We start from the raw sequence: 17,041 nt of genomic DNA, 5'->3' as shown, positions 1-17,041 counted from the left end.
CTACAGGAACCTGTAGTTAAATAATGACTTTATCTGCACTGTCATGAAAACACATTGTTGGTTATTACTCCTTGTACATCGAAATGAATGCAGTAGCAGTCCACCTGTATTGTGAAACTAATCTATAAAGGAACACTAGGTGTGAACCGGAGATGGATATAATATAATATTATAAGCTAGCAAGATGTTTTTAATAGTTGTATTATGCCATCCTTTTGTTACATAATCAAGCGGCTTATTTGTGAAACCTAGCATACGTCACTGAACATCTAATTTCCTGTAGTCTGTCCAAATGATCTGGGTGATCTCTCCATTGATAAGAAAACTCCATTTGCCATTTTGTATCTTTAATTCCCATGCTTCTAGGATGTGAAGTGTTCTCAGGGTTCAGAGCCAGAAAAAACAAAATGTCTGTACTTTTGCATGCTTCCTTATATCTCTAAACAATGTACATAAAAACAGTGATAACTGGGTTAGGGTGAGTATATTGCACCGTATTTAGACTTGAGTTGTTATTAGTGAAGTTTGCAGTGAAATTATGTGCAGTGTTACTCAGACCTCTACCTCATTATAGACTTATGGATGGTTTATACATTATACCTGCAGACTTTCAGAATCTTAGCAGTATTTTGATCTATATATTTATATAGGATATGAAGAGTTATTAAGAGTGTCTCAGTTCATCTTTATTAGCAAGTTAAAGTGTTGGGGTAGTTAACAATAAGCACAAGGTGAAAGTATTGATAGTGCAATTTAATATGTATAAGTAAGTTGGGGGTTTGGTGCCTTGCTCAAGGGCACCTCAGTCGTGACCGGCCCGAAACTCGAACCCACAACCTTAGGGTTACGAATCAGACTCTCTAACCATTAGGCCATGACTGCCTCACGGTTTCATTGCACCTACATCCATACTTTGTTTTTCTCCATTCATCCTGTAATTAAAAGCAAGACTTTTAATTATTTTTGCTATTTCTTATCCCTTAGTGCAGAGTAAAAAAAAATCCCCCAAAAGTAGTTACTGAATTTTGGATTAACCTCAGTTATGATCAGTCACTGAACTGATTATCAACCATAACATAATCTTGATACTTTAGTTGACTGTAAACTCCATGATAGTCACATGATTTTAAGGCACATCTAGTTTTACAGTATGTAGCAGAACCTTCAGATCGATGACAGAAATTCTGGACTATATAGCAGCTTCTGTTTGCTAAGGACTACTCAAAAGGGCATCTGACTGACATGTAAAGCAACTAAACACGGTTCGTTTTGTTTAGCATCATGTTTTAGGTTCTTGAATGGAAAGTCAATGTCAAACAGACCAGCGTGCAATCATGTATCGTCAATACATATATTGTCAATACTGTCAACTTCTCATCGTTTGAAAAATCCAGCGTCACATTTGTAAACATGACGGTTTCCTTCTACCATGAGGGAAGTGTTATGAGGGCTTTGTTTTAAGGCAGACTAGCATAACTGTGTAAAAAAACACAACATGCACATCTCTTAGAAATCCTGCAGAATCCCACCAATCAGACAATCACTTCAAAACTCGAAGTGTTTTCAATATTGTGTCCCGTATGGATCAGACTTTCAGCCAATGTCTCATAGGTGTGAAGTCTGAGGCTGAAACTAAAGGATCCCCATCCCCATTCTGAGAACTAAGAGCTCGGTGGACAAATATGATTAAAAAAACAAGACACCTAAGCAAACACATGCACACAATGTCCTCACATCTTTACAAATATGTCTGTGTATAAACCAGGCCTTATACAGAACTCAGACGAGGCGTAATTTAATATGTGGTATTTGGTACAAAATATAAAAACCAGAATATGCCCTAATAAGATCCTTGAAAAACCTGGCACATAAATAATACAAGCCAAGAATGAATATTTCACTTTGTCAACCTCTTCAGGTTTGTGAACTGAGAAACAGAAATACAAATTGTACCACTGCCACCGGGTGTGAATATTTTGTTTAAAATTAAAATTAATTTATTTGTAAGAATGGAGAATTAAGACAGGATCTCTGTATGTGTGTGTTTGTGTATCAGTACCATGTCTACAATTGAGAGAGCTTTTGGTCTTTTAACAGCATGGACATTATAGAAAAGCAATTAATCCATATTTAATTAAAATAATAATAATAATAATAATAATAACATTAAAAATTAAGAAAATGCATGTTTTTTTTAAACCTAGGCTGATGGTTCGAAGTCAAATATAATTATCTTATATAAATTGGCATATATTTTTGGGAGTGCCAGAGTTTTCCCTAAACCCCTGAGGGCATTTAATAGCCTCCTAGGAGTAAAAGGGAAATTTACCATCTCCCTCTGTGATGGCAGCAAGAGATGTTGTATTCCACTAATGTGACACAGCAGTGGTTGAGTTCAGGCATTCATAGTAATGAAGGGATTCATAAAAGCCTTGTTTATTTAAGAGAAGTGTTTAATATTATCAATTAAATCCTACAGTATATTGCTTTTAGTATAGTTCTTTCCTTCTGCTATTTTAAAGGCCAGACTTACATACAGTACATACTTTTGCCATGAAAAGCATTTCTGTACAGGCAAAATGAAGTCTTAATGTTAATAATAAATAACATCAAATAACATCTCCCTCTTTTGTAGGGGCTTGGGAGGCTGCATAGGTAATGAGATATCCATGTGAAACAGTTTGAGGTCCATCCCTTTTAGTTGCAGATAAGACAGGTGCATGCTCATTGTCTTTCAAATGCTGAAATCACTCTTGTCAAAAGGTTGAGTGAAAAAGTCCCAGTATTCAGTAACAAAGTATTATGTTTCCAGTAATTGCCACAGTTAGGTTTTGCCATATCATGCTTTATATATCAGACTATAATCTGAGAGAAGTATGAATCTGTAGTATAATATTAATAAGGATGTAAATCTTTTTTCCTGGTGGTCCAGCCTTCTGTAGACATGGTAAAGATGTGGAGTCTTTGGATAACATGTCCTGAACCTCAAAATGAATTTAACCTCTAATCACTGACTGAATCGTAAATTCACTTTTTTGGAAATAAAACTGCACAGGTAATTTTGCATTGTAATGTGTTGCCTAGTCTTTAATGACTGTCCGAGTCTATATGCAGAACGTGGCATGATGGGATTTCATTTTGCTAGCCTTAGAAACATGCAGACAGTATTTGAATATTGATCGGAGTCCTTTATCACGTGTCGGACGTCTGTTTGAATGCAGATGGCAGGTGTGTTTTTTGGAGTGCCGATGATTTATAGGAGTTTCGAATTATGCAAGAATAATTAGCAGCGTCTACATTGATTTCCGCCTCTCAAATAATCACAGGCACAACACCGGTCAGATAAAAATATCTAAAGCCTAATATAAAGGGATAAAGGTCGTATATCTAAAGTGCAGGCTTTAAAACAAACAAACAAACAAAAAAACAGTAACACAAACAGCTGAATCATGTTAAAGCAAAACCTTACTTGGATTATGAGAGCATGCAGTTCAAAAACAATTCAAGTGATTGTGTCAGGAGGTTTTGGGCCACTCTCATGGGGAGTGGTTACTGTTCTCTGATTGCTGCCGCATTTGACCTTCAAGCTTTGATATGGCACGTGCCCAACAATTACATGCCCATATACGGAACCGCATTACCATTCCTCTCCTATGTCAAAGGAGATCCAGGGGGAAATTTCTTCTTTGGATTAATACGATTAGAACTAGATGACACAATACTATTATAACCAGATGACGAGCGATCTCTTAAAAACTCTCTTATCTCTGAAAATCTCTTAATCTCCAGTTGTCAAGAGACAACATGAGAAGAGTTTTGTCTTTTTTTTTTTAAAAAAAAAAACCCATCATTAAATAAAACGCTTATAAAAACCCTTTTATTTGGTACACAAATTTTTGTAAGCTAATCATATGTCAGCATTTATTGTTCATTAGAAAATGAATGACTGAACCTGAATTTAGTTTTTTTGTTTTTTTCTATTATACAAATGCAGCAGATTTTTTTTAGGAGGCTAAGAAAGTGTTGTACACCATGCTGATAATAAAGACAGAGGAGCCCGAGTGCTCAGAATGCTAAAGCAACTGTGTGGAAATACAAGACAGATGGTTATGCATGTAGAAATGGTTCTAATAGTAAGTGAAGAAGCTCCAGGGAAGTTTTCTTCAGATCTGGATTATTTCATTGTGTGTGATTCTTTGTTGAATACCCATAGCTGAAACCGTCTCATTGTGACTGTGACCCCATATTAATAGCCTATAAAAGGTCTCCATCATGTCACACCATGTCAATCTGTGTGACCCAGGTGGGGGAGCAAGGGTGAAGCCCTGTACTCAAAGTCAGACATGGGGTTCATTATACATTCTGGTAGTGCACCCACCATGACAGTACTCAATAAATACAAACCTGATGCTAAGGTGGGGTTGTTGGTAGCAATATGAACAACAGATTGAACTAAAGCCAGTTTGGCCAGAACCTGGCTATGAACAAAAATGGTTACGTAGTCTGTCAGATATATGTTGCAGTATCATCCATAAAAGAGACAGCAGCCGAAATTCATAAAGCTATAAATCAGGCCAATCATGCCCTAATGCATTCTGGACTAAAGCCTCTGTCTCCAACCAATGAACCACATGGGACACAAAAGGTAAAGGTTTTTCTGATGGACGTCTGCTCTACATGCTCCAAACTTCCCATTTGTGAATATTTCAATTCATTTCCACAGCCTTGATGCAAGATTAAGTTTCCACTGTCTGATTGTTTTCAATGGCACTTTAAATAAGCACCTCTGAGGCATATGCCCACTTCAAGACCCACTTGTTTTTAATCACAAATAAATTGTACATGTTCACATCATGCTTCACATCTGCTATGCATAACACACAGATCTACCTGATATACAGAGAAGGAAACTGGCACACAGTTGTCTGCATATTTTCAGAGAAGTCTCTGGCATTTCCTTGCACTTTCTGTGAAACATATTCTGGAGGGTTAGTTAAACCTGGCTTTGGACCAAAACCAGATCTAGGTTTTGAGTTGTTGTGACAGAATAAACTGTGTAAAAACAACCAATCTGTGTTGTAGATTAAAAAGCTTAAAATTTATAGCAATGATGGCTAAAAAGGGCACCTAAAGGTATCCTGCTGGCTCAAGATATTTTCATATTTTGAACAAAAGGAGGCAGATTTTCTAGTGTTAGTTTTAAAGGTAGCTTTAATTCCAGTTTTACAGAGTACTTAATGCTGCTGTCACTGATACGCTCCATTATGCTTTGATCGTCAGAAGCTCTGATTGTCAGACGTTAAGAGAACGAGATGCAGCCATTAAAAGTACATCTCAGTCTTTCTCTGTATGCAAAGCAGTTCTACAGATGTATTACCCGTTTCGTTTCCTGCCAAAACAACGCAGCAAAGGAGCTTAAATGATTCAACCATGCTGCACTCACTGTTATAACATTGCAGCCTAATAACGAATAAACCGCAGTGTTTCCATATAGTGAGTGAGGCGTACTACAGTACATGCGACAATATCATGCTGTCCTCGATGCTGGTCTTAAAACAATTTGGGCATAGATCAATTTCATCAACTGACTCCATTAGGGTCTGGCAGAGCATAGAGCTCACCTTCCTGCTTTAAAAGTGAAAGAGAAGTTAAACAATTCACAATAAATTAAGAACATTTGTATTATACTGCATCTGCAGCACTCACGCTGACACATTAAAACAAACAGCAGGTCATGTATAAATTTCTACGACACGGAAATAAATCAAATAAGCTTCGCATCAACTCACATTCATGTAAAAATGCAAATTTAACAAGAAACAAAAGATGAGTGTGCTTTATTCAGCATGTTCGAATTCCTTTCCTGAAACACATGACAAGACAACAATGGTACAGATGATGACCATGATGTAGTGTGGACCTTTTCCAGGATGACCAAGAGGAATCACAATATGGCAAGAAAATTATCCCAGAGCAATTCTCCAGTAGAAACCGAGCACCTATTGAGCAAACCTAGCACCTATTGAAGAGACGTTAAGGACTGTCCAAAACTCAGTACAGCAATACAAGTGCATGTCACTGATATGTGTGAACCTCATATGTTCCTAATGACCCATCACTTGATCAACAATTTCACCAACAACAAATCACTGATCATCATTTGTCCCACTCAACCTTGTTTCTTTTTTATTTTAAACTCCCTTTTTGGTTTCTTTTGCAATTACAAAAGCAAGTTAGTCCATTTTCTTCCTGTTGATTATCTTACTTTTTTCTACCAGTGCTACATTTTGTCTGGGTTCTTGTTAGATATGAGCATTTTGTAAATATCGAAAAAGTCTGTAGTTCCTTGAGAAGAGATGGTTAAATCCTTTATGCAAAAATTTATTATTTATACACTGATAACGAATCTATTCAAAATGTCTTTTAAAAATATTCATGTTGATACAAAGTTGATCAAGATTTCCTGAATTTTCCAAATAACCCATGGCATCATCTAGTGACATTTCTGAGCCCATAAGTATGTCGTTTTCTTTCACTTTCACCTATTTTCTTGAGTTTAGTGATCCTGTAATATTTCTATTTGTATCACAACACATAACGTTTGCTTTGTTCTTGAATGTAGTATGATTTTTATTCATGTTACATATTTTAAGCTTTAATAGACAACATTTATATTAACCTGTATTACGTGCTATTTAAATTAAATGAAACATCAGTGTCATGTAAAAGGTTTTTGGGCTCTTGTGCATGTGGGATTTGTCTCAACACACGTTTGACAAACGAATTTGAATCTTTTTAATCTCTCCCTTTTTTATTTATTTACATTTCTTGAAGCTTGTGTGTGAATTAGGCCAGCTGGCTGAAAAAATAAAGCTCCTCTCTAGCTGCGTGCCATCCAACGTAGGCTAACGACTTTTCTGTCTCAAATATTTCATGACAAAATCCACAAGCTCTGCTGTAACACGATACAAGCAAGACACATGATCTCTGCACTTAAGCCAGCACCTACCAATGTAGCCAGCAACAAAAACATCTTTGTTGTAAGGGTCAACTTTGAGTTAAAGTAAAAGCTTGAATCAAATGTTAATGTGTGGGTACACTCTGAAATGGCACCATAAGGGTATTTTCTATATATACACACAAAATGTAAAACTGTATGGCGCGCACAGTTAGTATGTGCCTGGGAAGACACATATGGGGTCCTTTTTATTAGTAAAGGCTTAAAATATTTAATTAAATAATTAATTGCGTGCATTATATTACTCAAATTTATAGTACACTATAATTTGAGGTCAACTGACATTATTGACTGACAACTGACATTATTATTGAGATAAATCCAATATTATAACTTTGTTATTTATAACTGTGTTTATCAAAAACGTTCACCTTTGGAAGCTAAAAAAATCTTATTGAGACACACAAGAGAAAAGCAAAGCTACTGAAAGGAACCAGAAACACTACTACATAAAAGTCTTGAACTATTTGGGCTAAATTTGACTAAATCTTATGTAACCCTGAACAGGTAAAACTCACCCTTTTGACCTCACTGAGCAAATAATAAATAAATCTTTGTGTCTTGGTTTTGTTTGATCGGTGGCACCGTTTATAAGAGTAGGTTTTGTACTGTAGAGACATGTTGATCGGTGACAGTGCACCATCTGTCAGAGGAAGGGAAGCCCATGGGGGGAAACACAGTGGCACTGCACGCGCGCGGCCAAAAGTTTTGGAGATGAGTAAACAAACACAGTGATAGTTACAGCCTCTTGTCTTAGCCTTGGTTCTTATGAAACAGCGAAGCAAATCGATGCTTATTAAGTGCAATAGGTCATTCTAGAGTGAAATCAAACTAGTATCCTTATAAGGCTGGATGGAGTTTATTATAACTAGTAGATCTTGTACTGTATCTCCAAAGCACGTTGGGTTAAAGTGCGCGTACTCACCGGTAATTCTACATTGACATCCGAGCCGTCTAACAGCAGAACTCTGCATGTGATGGCCGCTTTGCTGTTGCCCGCGGCGGGGATGTGCACCACAGTGCCTCCGGTCACCACGGCGGGTATCTGGTGCTGCTGCTGGTGAGACTGAAGCGCAGGGTTTACGCCTCGTCCGCCACCGTCGAGCTCATCGGACGGCCGAAAGCGTCTCCGTGAGCGGAGGCTGAACGTCCTGCGCAGAAAACTCATCATCTTTCAAGTGAAAGAGAAAGCGGGCGAAGAAGCGACGCGGCGAACCGCGGAAAGTGACGTGTGAAGTCCGTAATACGCGCTCCGAGGTGAATATGAGCTCCAGATGATTATGGAGATCACGAACACACCGGTCCTGCGGCACCAGAGCGAGCTGATGAGACGCAGACCTGTAGAGAGCTGGAGGACTTGTCACGCAGGACGGAGAAAACAAACACACACACACACACACACACACACACACACACACACACACACACACACACACACACACACACACACACACACACTCTGCCTCGGAGCTTCTCAAACGTTTTCCGCGTCTCCCCACTGCGTAATATTTATTTCACTAGAGCTTTAGCGCCATCAATGTCTATCAGTATGATTGCGGTTTTAGTTTCGAGACCCGCGTGTATTTTTTTTCCGCTTGCGGTATTTTTTCGCTTTCTCCACTGACCGAAACTGATGCACCTTCCAGGTAAGTAATCCAGAGGAACTGGCCAGGCAGCTTTTACTGCGCATGCTCAGCGAAACAGAGAAACGCTCAAACTTTTTTCCCCTGGATGCGCACAAGGCAGCGCGACCTGCTGGTTGTGAGGTGTTTGCCTTTAGACCACACGTGTGTCTTTGGGTCATTGCCCAACACCTCACTGGTATAAATATATATATTTCAGGTGCATTTTCAAAGCATTCCTGTCAGTACAAAAGACCATTCACTCCTACTCAAAAACAGAAAGCCAAAATAAATCAACATTTATTTGATTCTTTATTAATAAAGTGATTTTCTTTTTAGTAGTAGTATTTCTATTTGGACTGCATTTGTGTGTATTCTGTTGATTTATACATGTTTAAAAGTGGCAAAGTGCTTTTTGACTTCTTAAGGTCTACACAAGTGTGAATGTTTTTCCATGTTCATGATTTCCTCCAGGTTCCATTGGTTCTTCTCACCTCCCCGAAACATGTCAGTAGGTGAACTGATGAGGCTAAATTGCCATAAGTGTGAATATACAGTATGTGTATAATGGACTGGTGCCTCATCCACCACACGCTCAGTGTACAACCAGGATGAGGTGGTGATGGAAGATGACTGAATAAATGAATGAAGATACACAGAACGCCATTGGTCTTGGTTTTTGGTCATTTAAATACACAGTAAAATTAATTGGAGAAAAGTCTGGTTATTAGCAGCACGACAGTGCATCAGTGTCAGTAAGTGTTTTGCTGATGCCTATGCAGAATTATAGAATGTCTCCTTTCCTATTGAAAAATCTTGAATTTTGATAACGATTTGTATAATTGCTACTGCATGTCTGTTTACATTTTTAAAAATAATGACAATTTGATTAAAAATATATATATATATATTTTCAACCCCAAAATAAGAGGGTTGATTCCATGCAGTGATGCAACAGATCCAGGTGGAAGTAGGACCAGTTGTATTGATGCATTGTTGCAGCCACTGTGGTTAGAAATATGAATGTATTTGATCTGATCCCAAATTTTCTTTACAATACTCATTTCTATTAATCATGTTCTTTACCTTTTACTACTTTTCTTATGTATTGCATGAAAGCATAAGAGCTGAAAAAACCCTCTTACTCTCCTACTTTTTACGTATGATCCATCATGCCTAAAACCGATCATTTTTCATCTCTAAGATGTGTGTGTGTGTACATTTCTCATGTCCTCCTCTTGTCAGCTGCTAGTTGCTTGGCTGTGTTTGAATCTCTCTCGGTACACATGCAGGATGGCCTGACAAACAAAGCTGAATTGGCACTGAAAAATAACAAACACAACACAGATGCAGATGAACAATAGTCTGTAGTGCCATGTGAATGTGGATATTGCATACAAGAAATTAAAGCCCTGCAAATGAAAGCACCGTGTGTACCGAGGTTTGGACCATCATTGCTCTTTGCTCCCTCAGCGAAGCGACAGTCTCAAGAGGATACACTGGCTGTGCCCCCTCCATCAGGATCAGGGCCGTCTCCATGGTGATGAGCACACCTGTCCGTCCAATCCCAGCACTAAAGAAAGCATCCAATCACCATCATTTACTTAATGTGATTTTAGCAGTTTAGAGTCAACTTCAGAATAATTGGTACGATTCATGAAAACGATGACATTTTAAATCAAGTAAAAAAACAAAACAAATAATGCATGATGTTGTTAAACTGTCTAGTTTTTTCTTATGCAAAACTATTTTTCCTGCCAAACAACAATGACAAAATGATCAGAACTAACCCCACAATTACAATGTGTGACGCTTGCACTGAATAGATAAATAAATAAATAACAGCACTCTAAGCCTTTTCCCCAACATGTAACATAAATCACTCCTTTTCAAGATCCTTGAGGTTGTAACAATTATTTCCTTTAAGTATTTATTAATATGCATTTCAAATTATTCATGACATGATTGTACCTGTTAGGTCTCTAGATGCCATATTTAATCTGTGTTATGTATTTATTATTCCTTATGTTTTGGTTCATTGGGACAGAACACGTCAAAGTCAGTGGTGAGAGCAGCCTCTGATTCAAGCTGAAATAGGCTTCCTTTCTTTTTTTATTTCCACTTTCATCCTTTATTATATAAACCAGGCCAGTGCGATTGGTAGACTGACCCAGTATATCCTTTCTAATGTTATATTTCTGTTGCTCAAAATGCTTAGGTGAAGATTCTTCAAGATTGTTCGTGAACACCAAGAACACATGGCTCCTGACTCATTACTGAGGAGTACGGATGGCAGACTACCACCTCTCACCTCTCGGAGTAAGAACAATGAACATCTGAACATGGTTCAAATCCTAAAATTGAGATGGCCATTACAAAAATCAATCAATAAATCAGTCAGTTAGTTAGTTCAGTCAATCAGTTAGTCAATTAATCTGGTCACAAAAAACCCAACGGATTTCAATATGTATCTGTGTGTTACAAATGAAATACAATGAGTAGTTATTCCTAAAGAAAGACCTCTTTAAGTACCCCTAAAAGCAGACCATTTTTGGCAGTTTGGTTTTCTGGAGCACTCCATGCCATGTCATGCCCTCAGGGAAGCAACTGTTGCTACTCATCAATTTGGGCAGGGTTATAAATCCATCTCCAAACAATTTGAAATGTACCATTACACAGTTAAAAGTACTGTTTACAAATGAAAAGCCTTCAGGATATTATCTTGCTAGGAGTGGGCATCCCAGCAAATTCAAGGTTCAGTCTAATGTTCAGTCTTAATACTCTTAGTTATTAATAGTCTTAATTACATAAAAATTTGCATCTGAACAAACCAAAAGGTTCTTGTACAATATCCTTCGGACTGATGAGCCTAAGGTGGAGATGTTTGCTTATCATACACAGTGCGCCATGATTGGTGAAAATCACCACAAACACCAACATCAACATTGTGGTGGTGATGTCATTAATTGGGGTTGTTCTTCAGGTCTGAAGCTCATCAACATCTGAATAGCTAAAAATATAAAGCTGGAATAGTTTCAATACCCAGAACTCAACCCCAATGAGATGCTGTAGGTTGATCCTAAGAGAGCTGTGTATAAACAAATGCCCTCAAATATCAATGAACTGAAGCAATGTTTTGAAGAAACTGATGCCAAAGTTTATATTTACATGCTACTGAATTATAGGATGTACTTGTTGATGTCACCTCAGGTTATTAGTCTGTTTATAGAAGTTGTGTGGATTACAGAATTGTTTTTGCCCTGACAAAAATATAGAACTGAATGATCAAGGAGGATGTATACTTTCTTTTTCTTTCCTTTTATGAATTGAAATAATTTTCATAGGTGCCAATAATGACACTTTATATTTTTGGGAGAAAACAATTAAGAATGAAGTTTGTTTAAGTTTAGTGTATTCTCTAATTGACTGAGTGGAAAAATTGTGTGTGTTATTTATTTGCCCATCATCTTGATGGGTGCCAGTAATTTTCTGTTTTTCCTACCTGCAGTGGACCATAAGTGGTTCAGTGCCCTTTCGTTTACTTCTCATTGCCTGGACAAAGTCCAAGAATTCTGAAGAATCATCTGGGACCCCATGATCTGGCCAGGCTACATACTGTAGGTGCGTGATGGAGCGCTGTTCGCCCAACTGAAAGAAAGAGAGAGAGAGAGAGTGTACATGTGTGTGTAAGTGAGTGAGAGAGAAAAAGGAAGAGAATGTGTGTGTGTGTGTGTGTGTGTGTGTGTGAGAGAGAGAGAGAGAGAGAGAATGTGTGCGTGTGTGTGTGTGTTTGTGTGTGTGTGAGAGAGAGAAAGAGAAAACAAGTGTTTGCTGAATGGAGAATACATGTTGGGGCACGTTTCTTTTTCCCTACTAGATTGCAAAGATACTGAAGCGGAAAACAAGAACACAAAAACAGGTACATGCAGACACACCCCTGAGTGAGATTAACTGCCGAGAGAGCACATCTCCATACACATGTGGCATGCAATGTTACCCTTTCTAAACATTTATAGGGATTATGGGTAAGTTCTTATCATTAACTCTCTTTGGAAGAACGGAAGTAATTAAACGTAGCTACAGTAACGAATATATCTTGGTTCATAATCATTTAGCGATGTCCACAAAAATTGCTACAGCAAGGTCACAGGGTAGAAAGATCGAGTCAGTTGATTGTGGTATCATGCATTAATTTACCTTTCGATCTCCACCCACCCAGGCATAAACAAACAAACACACGGTGTATGGCCAATGAATGTGTGATATAACCTCCGTCTGCTGCCCGTGCTCAGATTAACTCCCACCAACAGCTACAACAGATGGGTCTCTGTTCTCCAGCAATCGTCATGCATGTGTGTATATGTGCATGTATGTGTGTGTGTGTGTGTGGTCCTGTGGTGTTGCCTGTGAAAATGTGTGCCCGCACATGCAAAGATATACTCATGTATACACACAGGTACACAGATAAATAGTAATATATTTTGGTTGAGGGGATAAAGATTTTTGTTTTGTTTTATTAACAGCTTCAGTAAGATGAAAATAAGGGAAAAGGAATTACACAAACTATAACCAAACATTTAAATCTGCTTTACAAATTAGGCAGATTGTAAATGTATTAAATGAATGTACGCCAGGGGCGGTACTAGGATTTCATCTTTAGGGGGACTTAGCCCTCAGTGAGAATTTAAAATAAGAAGAGTTTTATATTATATATTATATAACTACATAGTAAGCCAAAAGTTATGGTATTATTTAAAATGGCAAAAGTGGACACCAAAATTTTATGCATGACGTAATGAGGCCAGTCTTGAATCAGATCAGTTCGTACATTCTCTACAAACAGTGTGTCCGATGAATGCAGTCACATTTCACAATTCACAAGACAAAGACCAAATCAATAAATGTTATTTTTATTTAGTATTGAATGGATTGTTTGCATTAATATTTCGTTTGTGCCATCAACTCTGGTAATAAGACTAGTGAAATTTCACTGCTTTTGGTTGCCGTCTTTGCTTCTTTCCGCCGTTTAACGTTATAGATAAACGCCTCCAGCTCTGACTGCGTGTGCACGCTGCGCATACCTGAGCTTCTCCGTTCAAATAAAGCAGACAGCTGATGACGCACTTTTTAAAGACTACAACGCATGCGTGTAAAAGCAAAGTAAAAATAAATCGCTCTTGGATTAAAATAATAAATAATCGATGACATGTCCTGTATTTAACGTAATTTTTATTGTTTATTTCTGAAAGTAAAAATGATCCTTTTAGTTTTAGGGTGGCTGAGATCACAGACAGGGGGGCTGAGGCCACCCTAAAAAAGGCCTAGAACCGCCCCTGATGTACGCCTAAAGGTTTTAGGTAGCTTTAGGTAACTTTTAGGGATTTTTCTTCTGGAAATAAATAATCATTTTAAGTACTAAACAGAGACCTAGGGAAATCAAACATTTCCACTTTACACAACTGTGTGTGTGTATATTACCTGAGTGTGAGTGAGCGTTAGCACTCTGGTAACATAGGCCAGGTTACACTCTTCAGAATGACAGCACACTTGAAGGTAGTCATAGTCCTTCACTTCATGAGGATGAGGCCAGTACTGGTGGCATTTGGTCTAAAACAGTGCCAAGATTATTAAGCAAAGCACACACGTATACACACACACACACACACACACACACACACACACACACACACACACACACACACACACACACACACACACACACACACACACACACACACACACACACACACACACACAAAATATCAAATCACCCTAGGAAAGAATTTAGACCAAATGGTTACCAAGCAACAGTCAAGCTGAGCAGTCACAATTAAACTGTGTGTGTGTGCGCGTTACAGTAGCTGAATAGGGTCCTTCTGTGTGTAATGTGCAAATACATTTCTTTTTTCATATACGTCAATGGAGACGTGCATGCTTTCGGTGTGTTCATATATACAATATATGCTTCATAATGTGTGTCAGAGCTTGTTTGTGGTACCTACCCTTCCTCTCTCAGTCAGTGTGGTCAGCATGATGATCACACTGACTCCCTGTTCCCATACACTCCTCCAGAAGTGAGTACATGTGTTGGGCAATGGCCCCTGTGCTGCCAGATAACGTAACGTGATACCTGCTGGCTCAGTCTAAAACACGCGCGCACACACACACACACACACACACACACACACACACACACACACACACTTAAGCATTTTCCCTCTAAACCTGATCCTCAATTTCAAATCTACATAAAACTATAAATGTCATTGGTTCCTGATCATAGAACTTGGATTCAAACCAGACTCAAAACAAGCCCTCCCCAAGTCAGCAAGCCTTTCTTTTCTTAAATGATTCAACAATTGATTAAATAAAACTTCCTACTTCTATTCATTTAGAATTGCACTTAATAGTTTGCGCACTTTCAAGATTCAAGATTTTTTGTGTCACATACACAGTTATATAGAACATCATCACTTTATCCATTCAACTGGAAAACAATACTATATTAGACAATATTAGAATGGCAACGATGCAGACAGTCTACAGACAATTTGAAGGCAGGAACTGGAAGTAAAAGTATAAAAGGCAGACATATGGCAGGATTTCAAACTGGGTAGGGATAATTAAGAAAAAGGATAGCTGGATACCTTGCACATTTAAACGAGCAGGTCTAACTTGATTGTTATTATTTTATTTTAAAATTAAAAGTGAGAATAAACTCTTACAATTCAACTGCAAATTTGATAGCTGTTTTCTTTATCACTAAGTCGTTGACCAAGCCTACCACAGTAGCATTGCTTTTCATCATTTTTTTTAATTAAACCTAGGGACTTATGAGATCTTGGTAGTTTCCCCCCCTTAAAATCAGTGTGTCTGTGAGTCATTTATAACCGTTTCAACCATTAAGGGTTTTGGCACCATGCAGTGGTCCTGCTAGTTCTCTTAGACTCGGTCTGTCTCTAGGGACACTTATTTTGGTTTGTTCTTTTACTCTTTTTTTTTTGGCTGTTTTTATCCTTATTTTAGAGGGAATCCTGGGTGGATATTTACTCTCCATAGGGATTGTGTTTGAATACTTGGCCTTCTCTCGAAATCATATTCTGAATGAAAGCATTTAAAGCTGCCCCAAAACTGGTAAGCCTCTGAATAGTGTTGAGGTTAATTTGTAAGAAAAGAAGCAAGCAGAGTTGCTTTGAACCAAACTCAACTCAACAGGTAATAGCTCGGTGATGTATCTGGTAATTGATCATTTATTTTGTTTCTCTGAGAGTGTGTGCAAGATCATAAATGATGCCAAGCCAAAATAAGTGAGTGTCAACAACAGACAGTCATCCAACATACAGTCTAGCAGCTCCTTCTGGATGCCTTTAGGCACAAAATGATAAAGTTATATCCTAGACCAAGGTTGTCAGGTTTCAGCAAAATTTCCAGCCCAACTGCATCATAAAAAAAAAAAAATAAATTAAAAAAAAAGACAAAAGACTAGAAAAAAGCCCACAAATTTAAGCACTGGATAAGGAAAATTATTTTCATCTTCTTTTTTTTTGTATTGTAAACAAGGTGGTGAGATCAACAAAATGTGGAAACAATTTCTTCTTCAAAAGGCTGTGGTCACCTTTCTAAATAAACAGAACGATTTCAAACAAAATCTTGGAATAAAGCCAGGCAATGATCAGGATAAAAACAGAAAGTATGTAACCTGAAGATCACAGTGGTAGGGACTAGCTGTTTCATGAAGTTTTACATGGTTTCCTTTATTGTAAAATGTCTGAGTGTTCCATATTAAGTAGGGAGTGTTAGCCAAACCTGTTGTATTAGTCACTTGTAAGATCAGTGGTGAGTCTGCTGAACAGCATACTGGAGCTGCTAATACTCTTTATTAACTTAAAATTATTAACTATTCCAATATTATTTTAGCTCTCTTACAAAGGGAAGTGTATTTTTGTCTGTATTTCGTGGTGTGACTGTGTGCTGTCTCTGTGACACAGCATTCGTTCCTTTTATACAGTAGGTAGTATTACTTGTCTACCAAAGACCACAGGGAAGCATGTGTTGGCCAGGGGTTTGGAAACGAGTTTTTACTGAAGTGCTTTTCATTGGTTTTTTTATAGCAATTAAACAACCATTTTTGCAGGGTCTGTGTCTGTGTTACTTTTCTTTTAGACTGGGGTAGCTTGCTTGTGAAAATGCCACTATAGATTGTGTCACCACAGCCTGGAGCTCCAGATGGATCAGGTGGGAGTGCTCTAAAGTCCCAGAGTGTGTTTCCTGGATGGACTTGTGCCATAGCCAAATATCTCAAAGCAGGTGACTGAGGAGATGAGGTCTATTTGAATGACAGTCTTTAACACAAACACAGTCATATGGAACAATTGGGAGCAAAAATAGTTCTGTTCCACAG

At 38.0% G+C, this 17,041-nt stretch overlaps 2 protein-coding genes across 5 annotated transcripts in view; both read right to left on the bottom strand.

The window, feature by feature from the left end:
• Positions 1-8,755, bottom strand: part of epb41l4b (erythrocyte membrane protein band 4.1 like 4B) — a 29,461-nt gene extending 20,706 nt beyond the window's left edge. The window contains exon 1 of one of the 3 annotated variants that reach the window (XR_007139468.1): positions 7,944-8,754. Coding sequence is in view for 2 of the 3 variants with exons in the window: in XM_027172409.2 (XP_027028210.1) it covers positions 7,944-8,189 (246 nt within the window). In the remaining variant the exon portion in view is untranslated. Of the gene's footprint in view, positions 1-7,943 lie in introns of all 3 variants that reach the window. The other 2 variants (XM_027172409.2, XM_027172417.2) reach the window with 2 other exon arrangements.
• Positions 8,756-8,922: 167 nt separating this feature from the next.
• ptpn3 (protein tyrosine phosphatase non-receptor type 3) overlaps positions 8,923-17,041 on the bottom strand; it is a 32,931-nt gene continuing 24,812 nt past the window's right edge. For both annotated transcript variants that reach the window (XM_047808440.1, XM_027172379.2), the window contains exons 22-26: positions 14,643-14,783; positions 14,119-14,247; positions 12,143-12,288; positions 10,078-10,213; positions 8,923-9,962 (exon numbers count right to left, since the gene is read on the bottom strand). In XM_047808440.1, coding sequence (XP_047664396.1) covers positions 9,882-9,962; positions 10,078-10,213; positions 12,143-12,288; positions 14,119-14,247; positions 14,643-14,783 — 633 coding nt within the window. In that variant the 3' untranslated portion in view covers positions 8,923-9,881. The remainder of the gene's footprint in view (positions 9,963-10,077; positions 10,214-12,142; positions 12,289-14,118; positions 14,248-14,642; positions 14,784-17,041) is intronic.

Source organism: Tachysurus fulvidraco, chromosome 25 (genome assembly GCF_022655615.1).
Source record: "Tachysurus fulvidraco isolate hzauxx_2018 chromosome 25, HZAU_PFXX_2.0, whole genome shotgun sequence".
NCBI lineage: Eukaryota > Metazoa > Chordata > Actinopteri > Siluriformes > Bagridae > Tachysurus > Tachysurus fulvidraco.
Note: the sequence above shows the minus strand (reverse complement) of the source record. Positions and strands in the feature narration are given on the sequence as shown.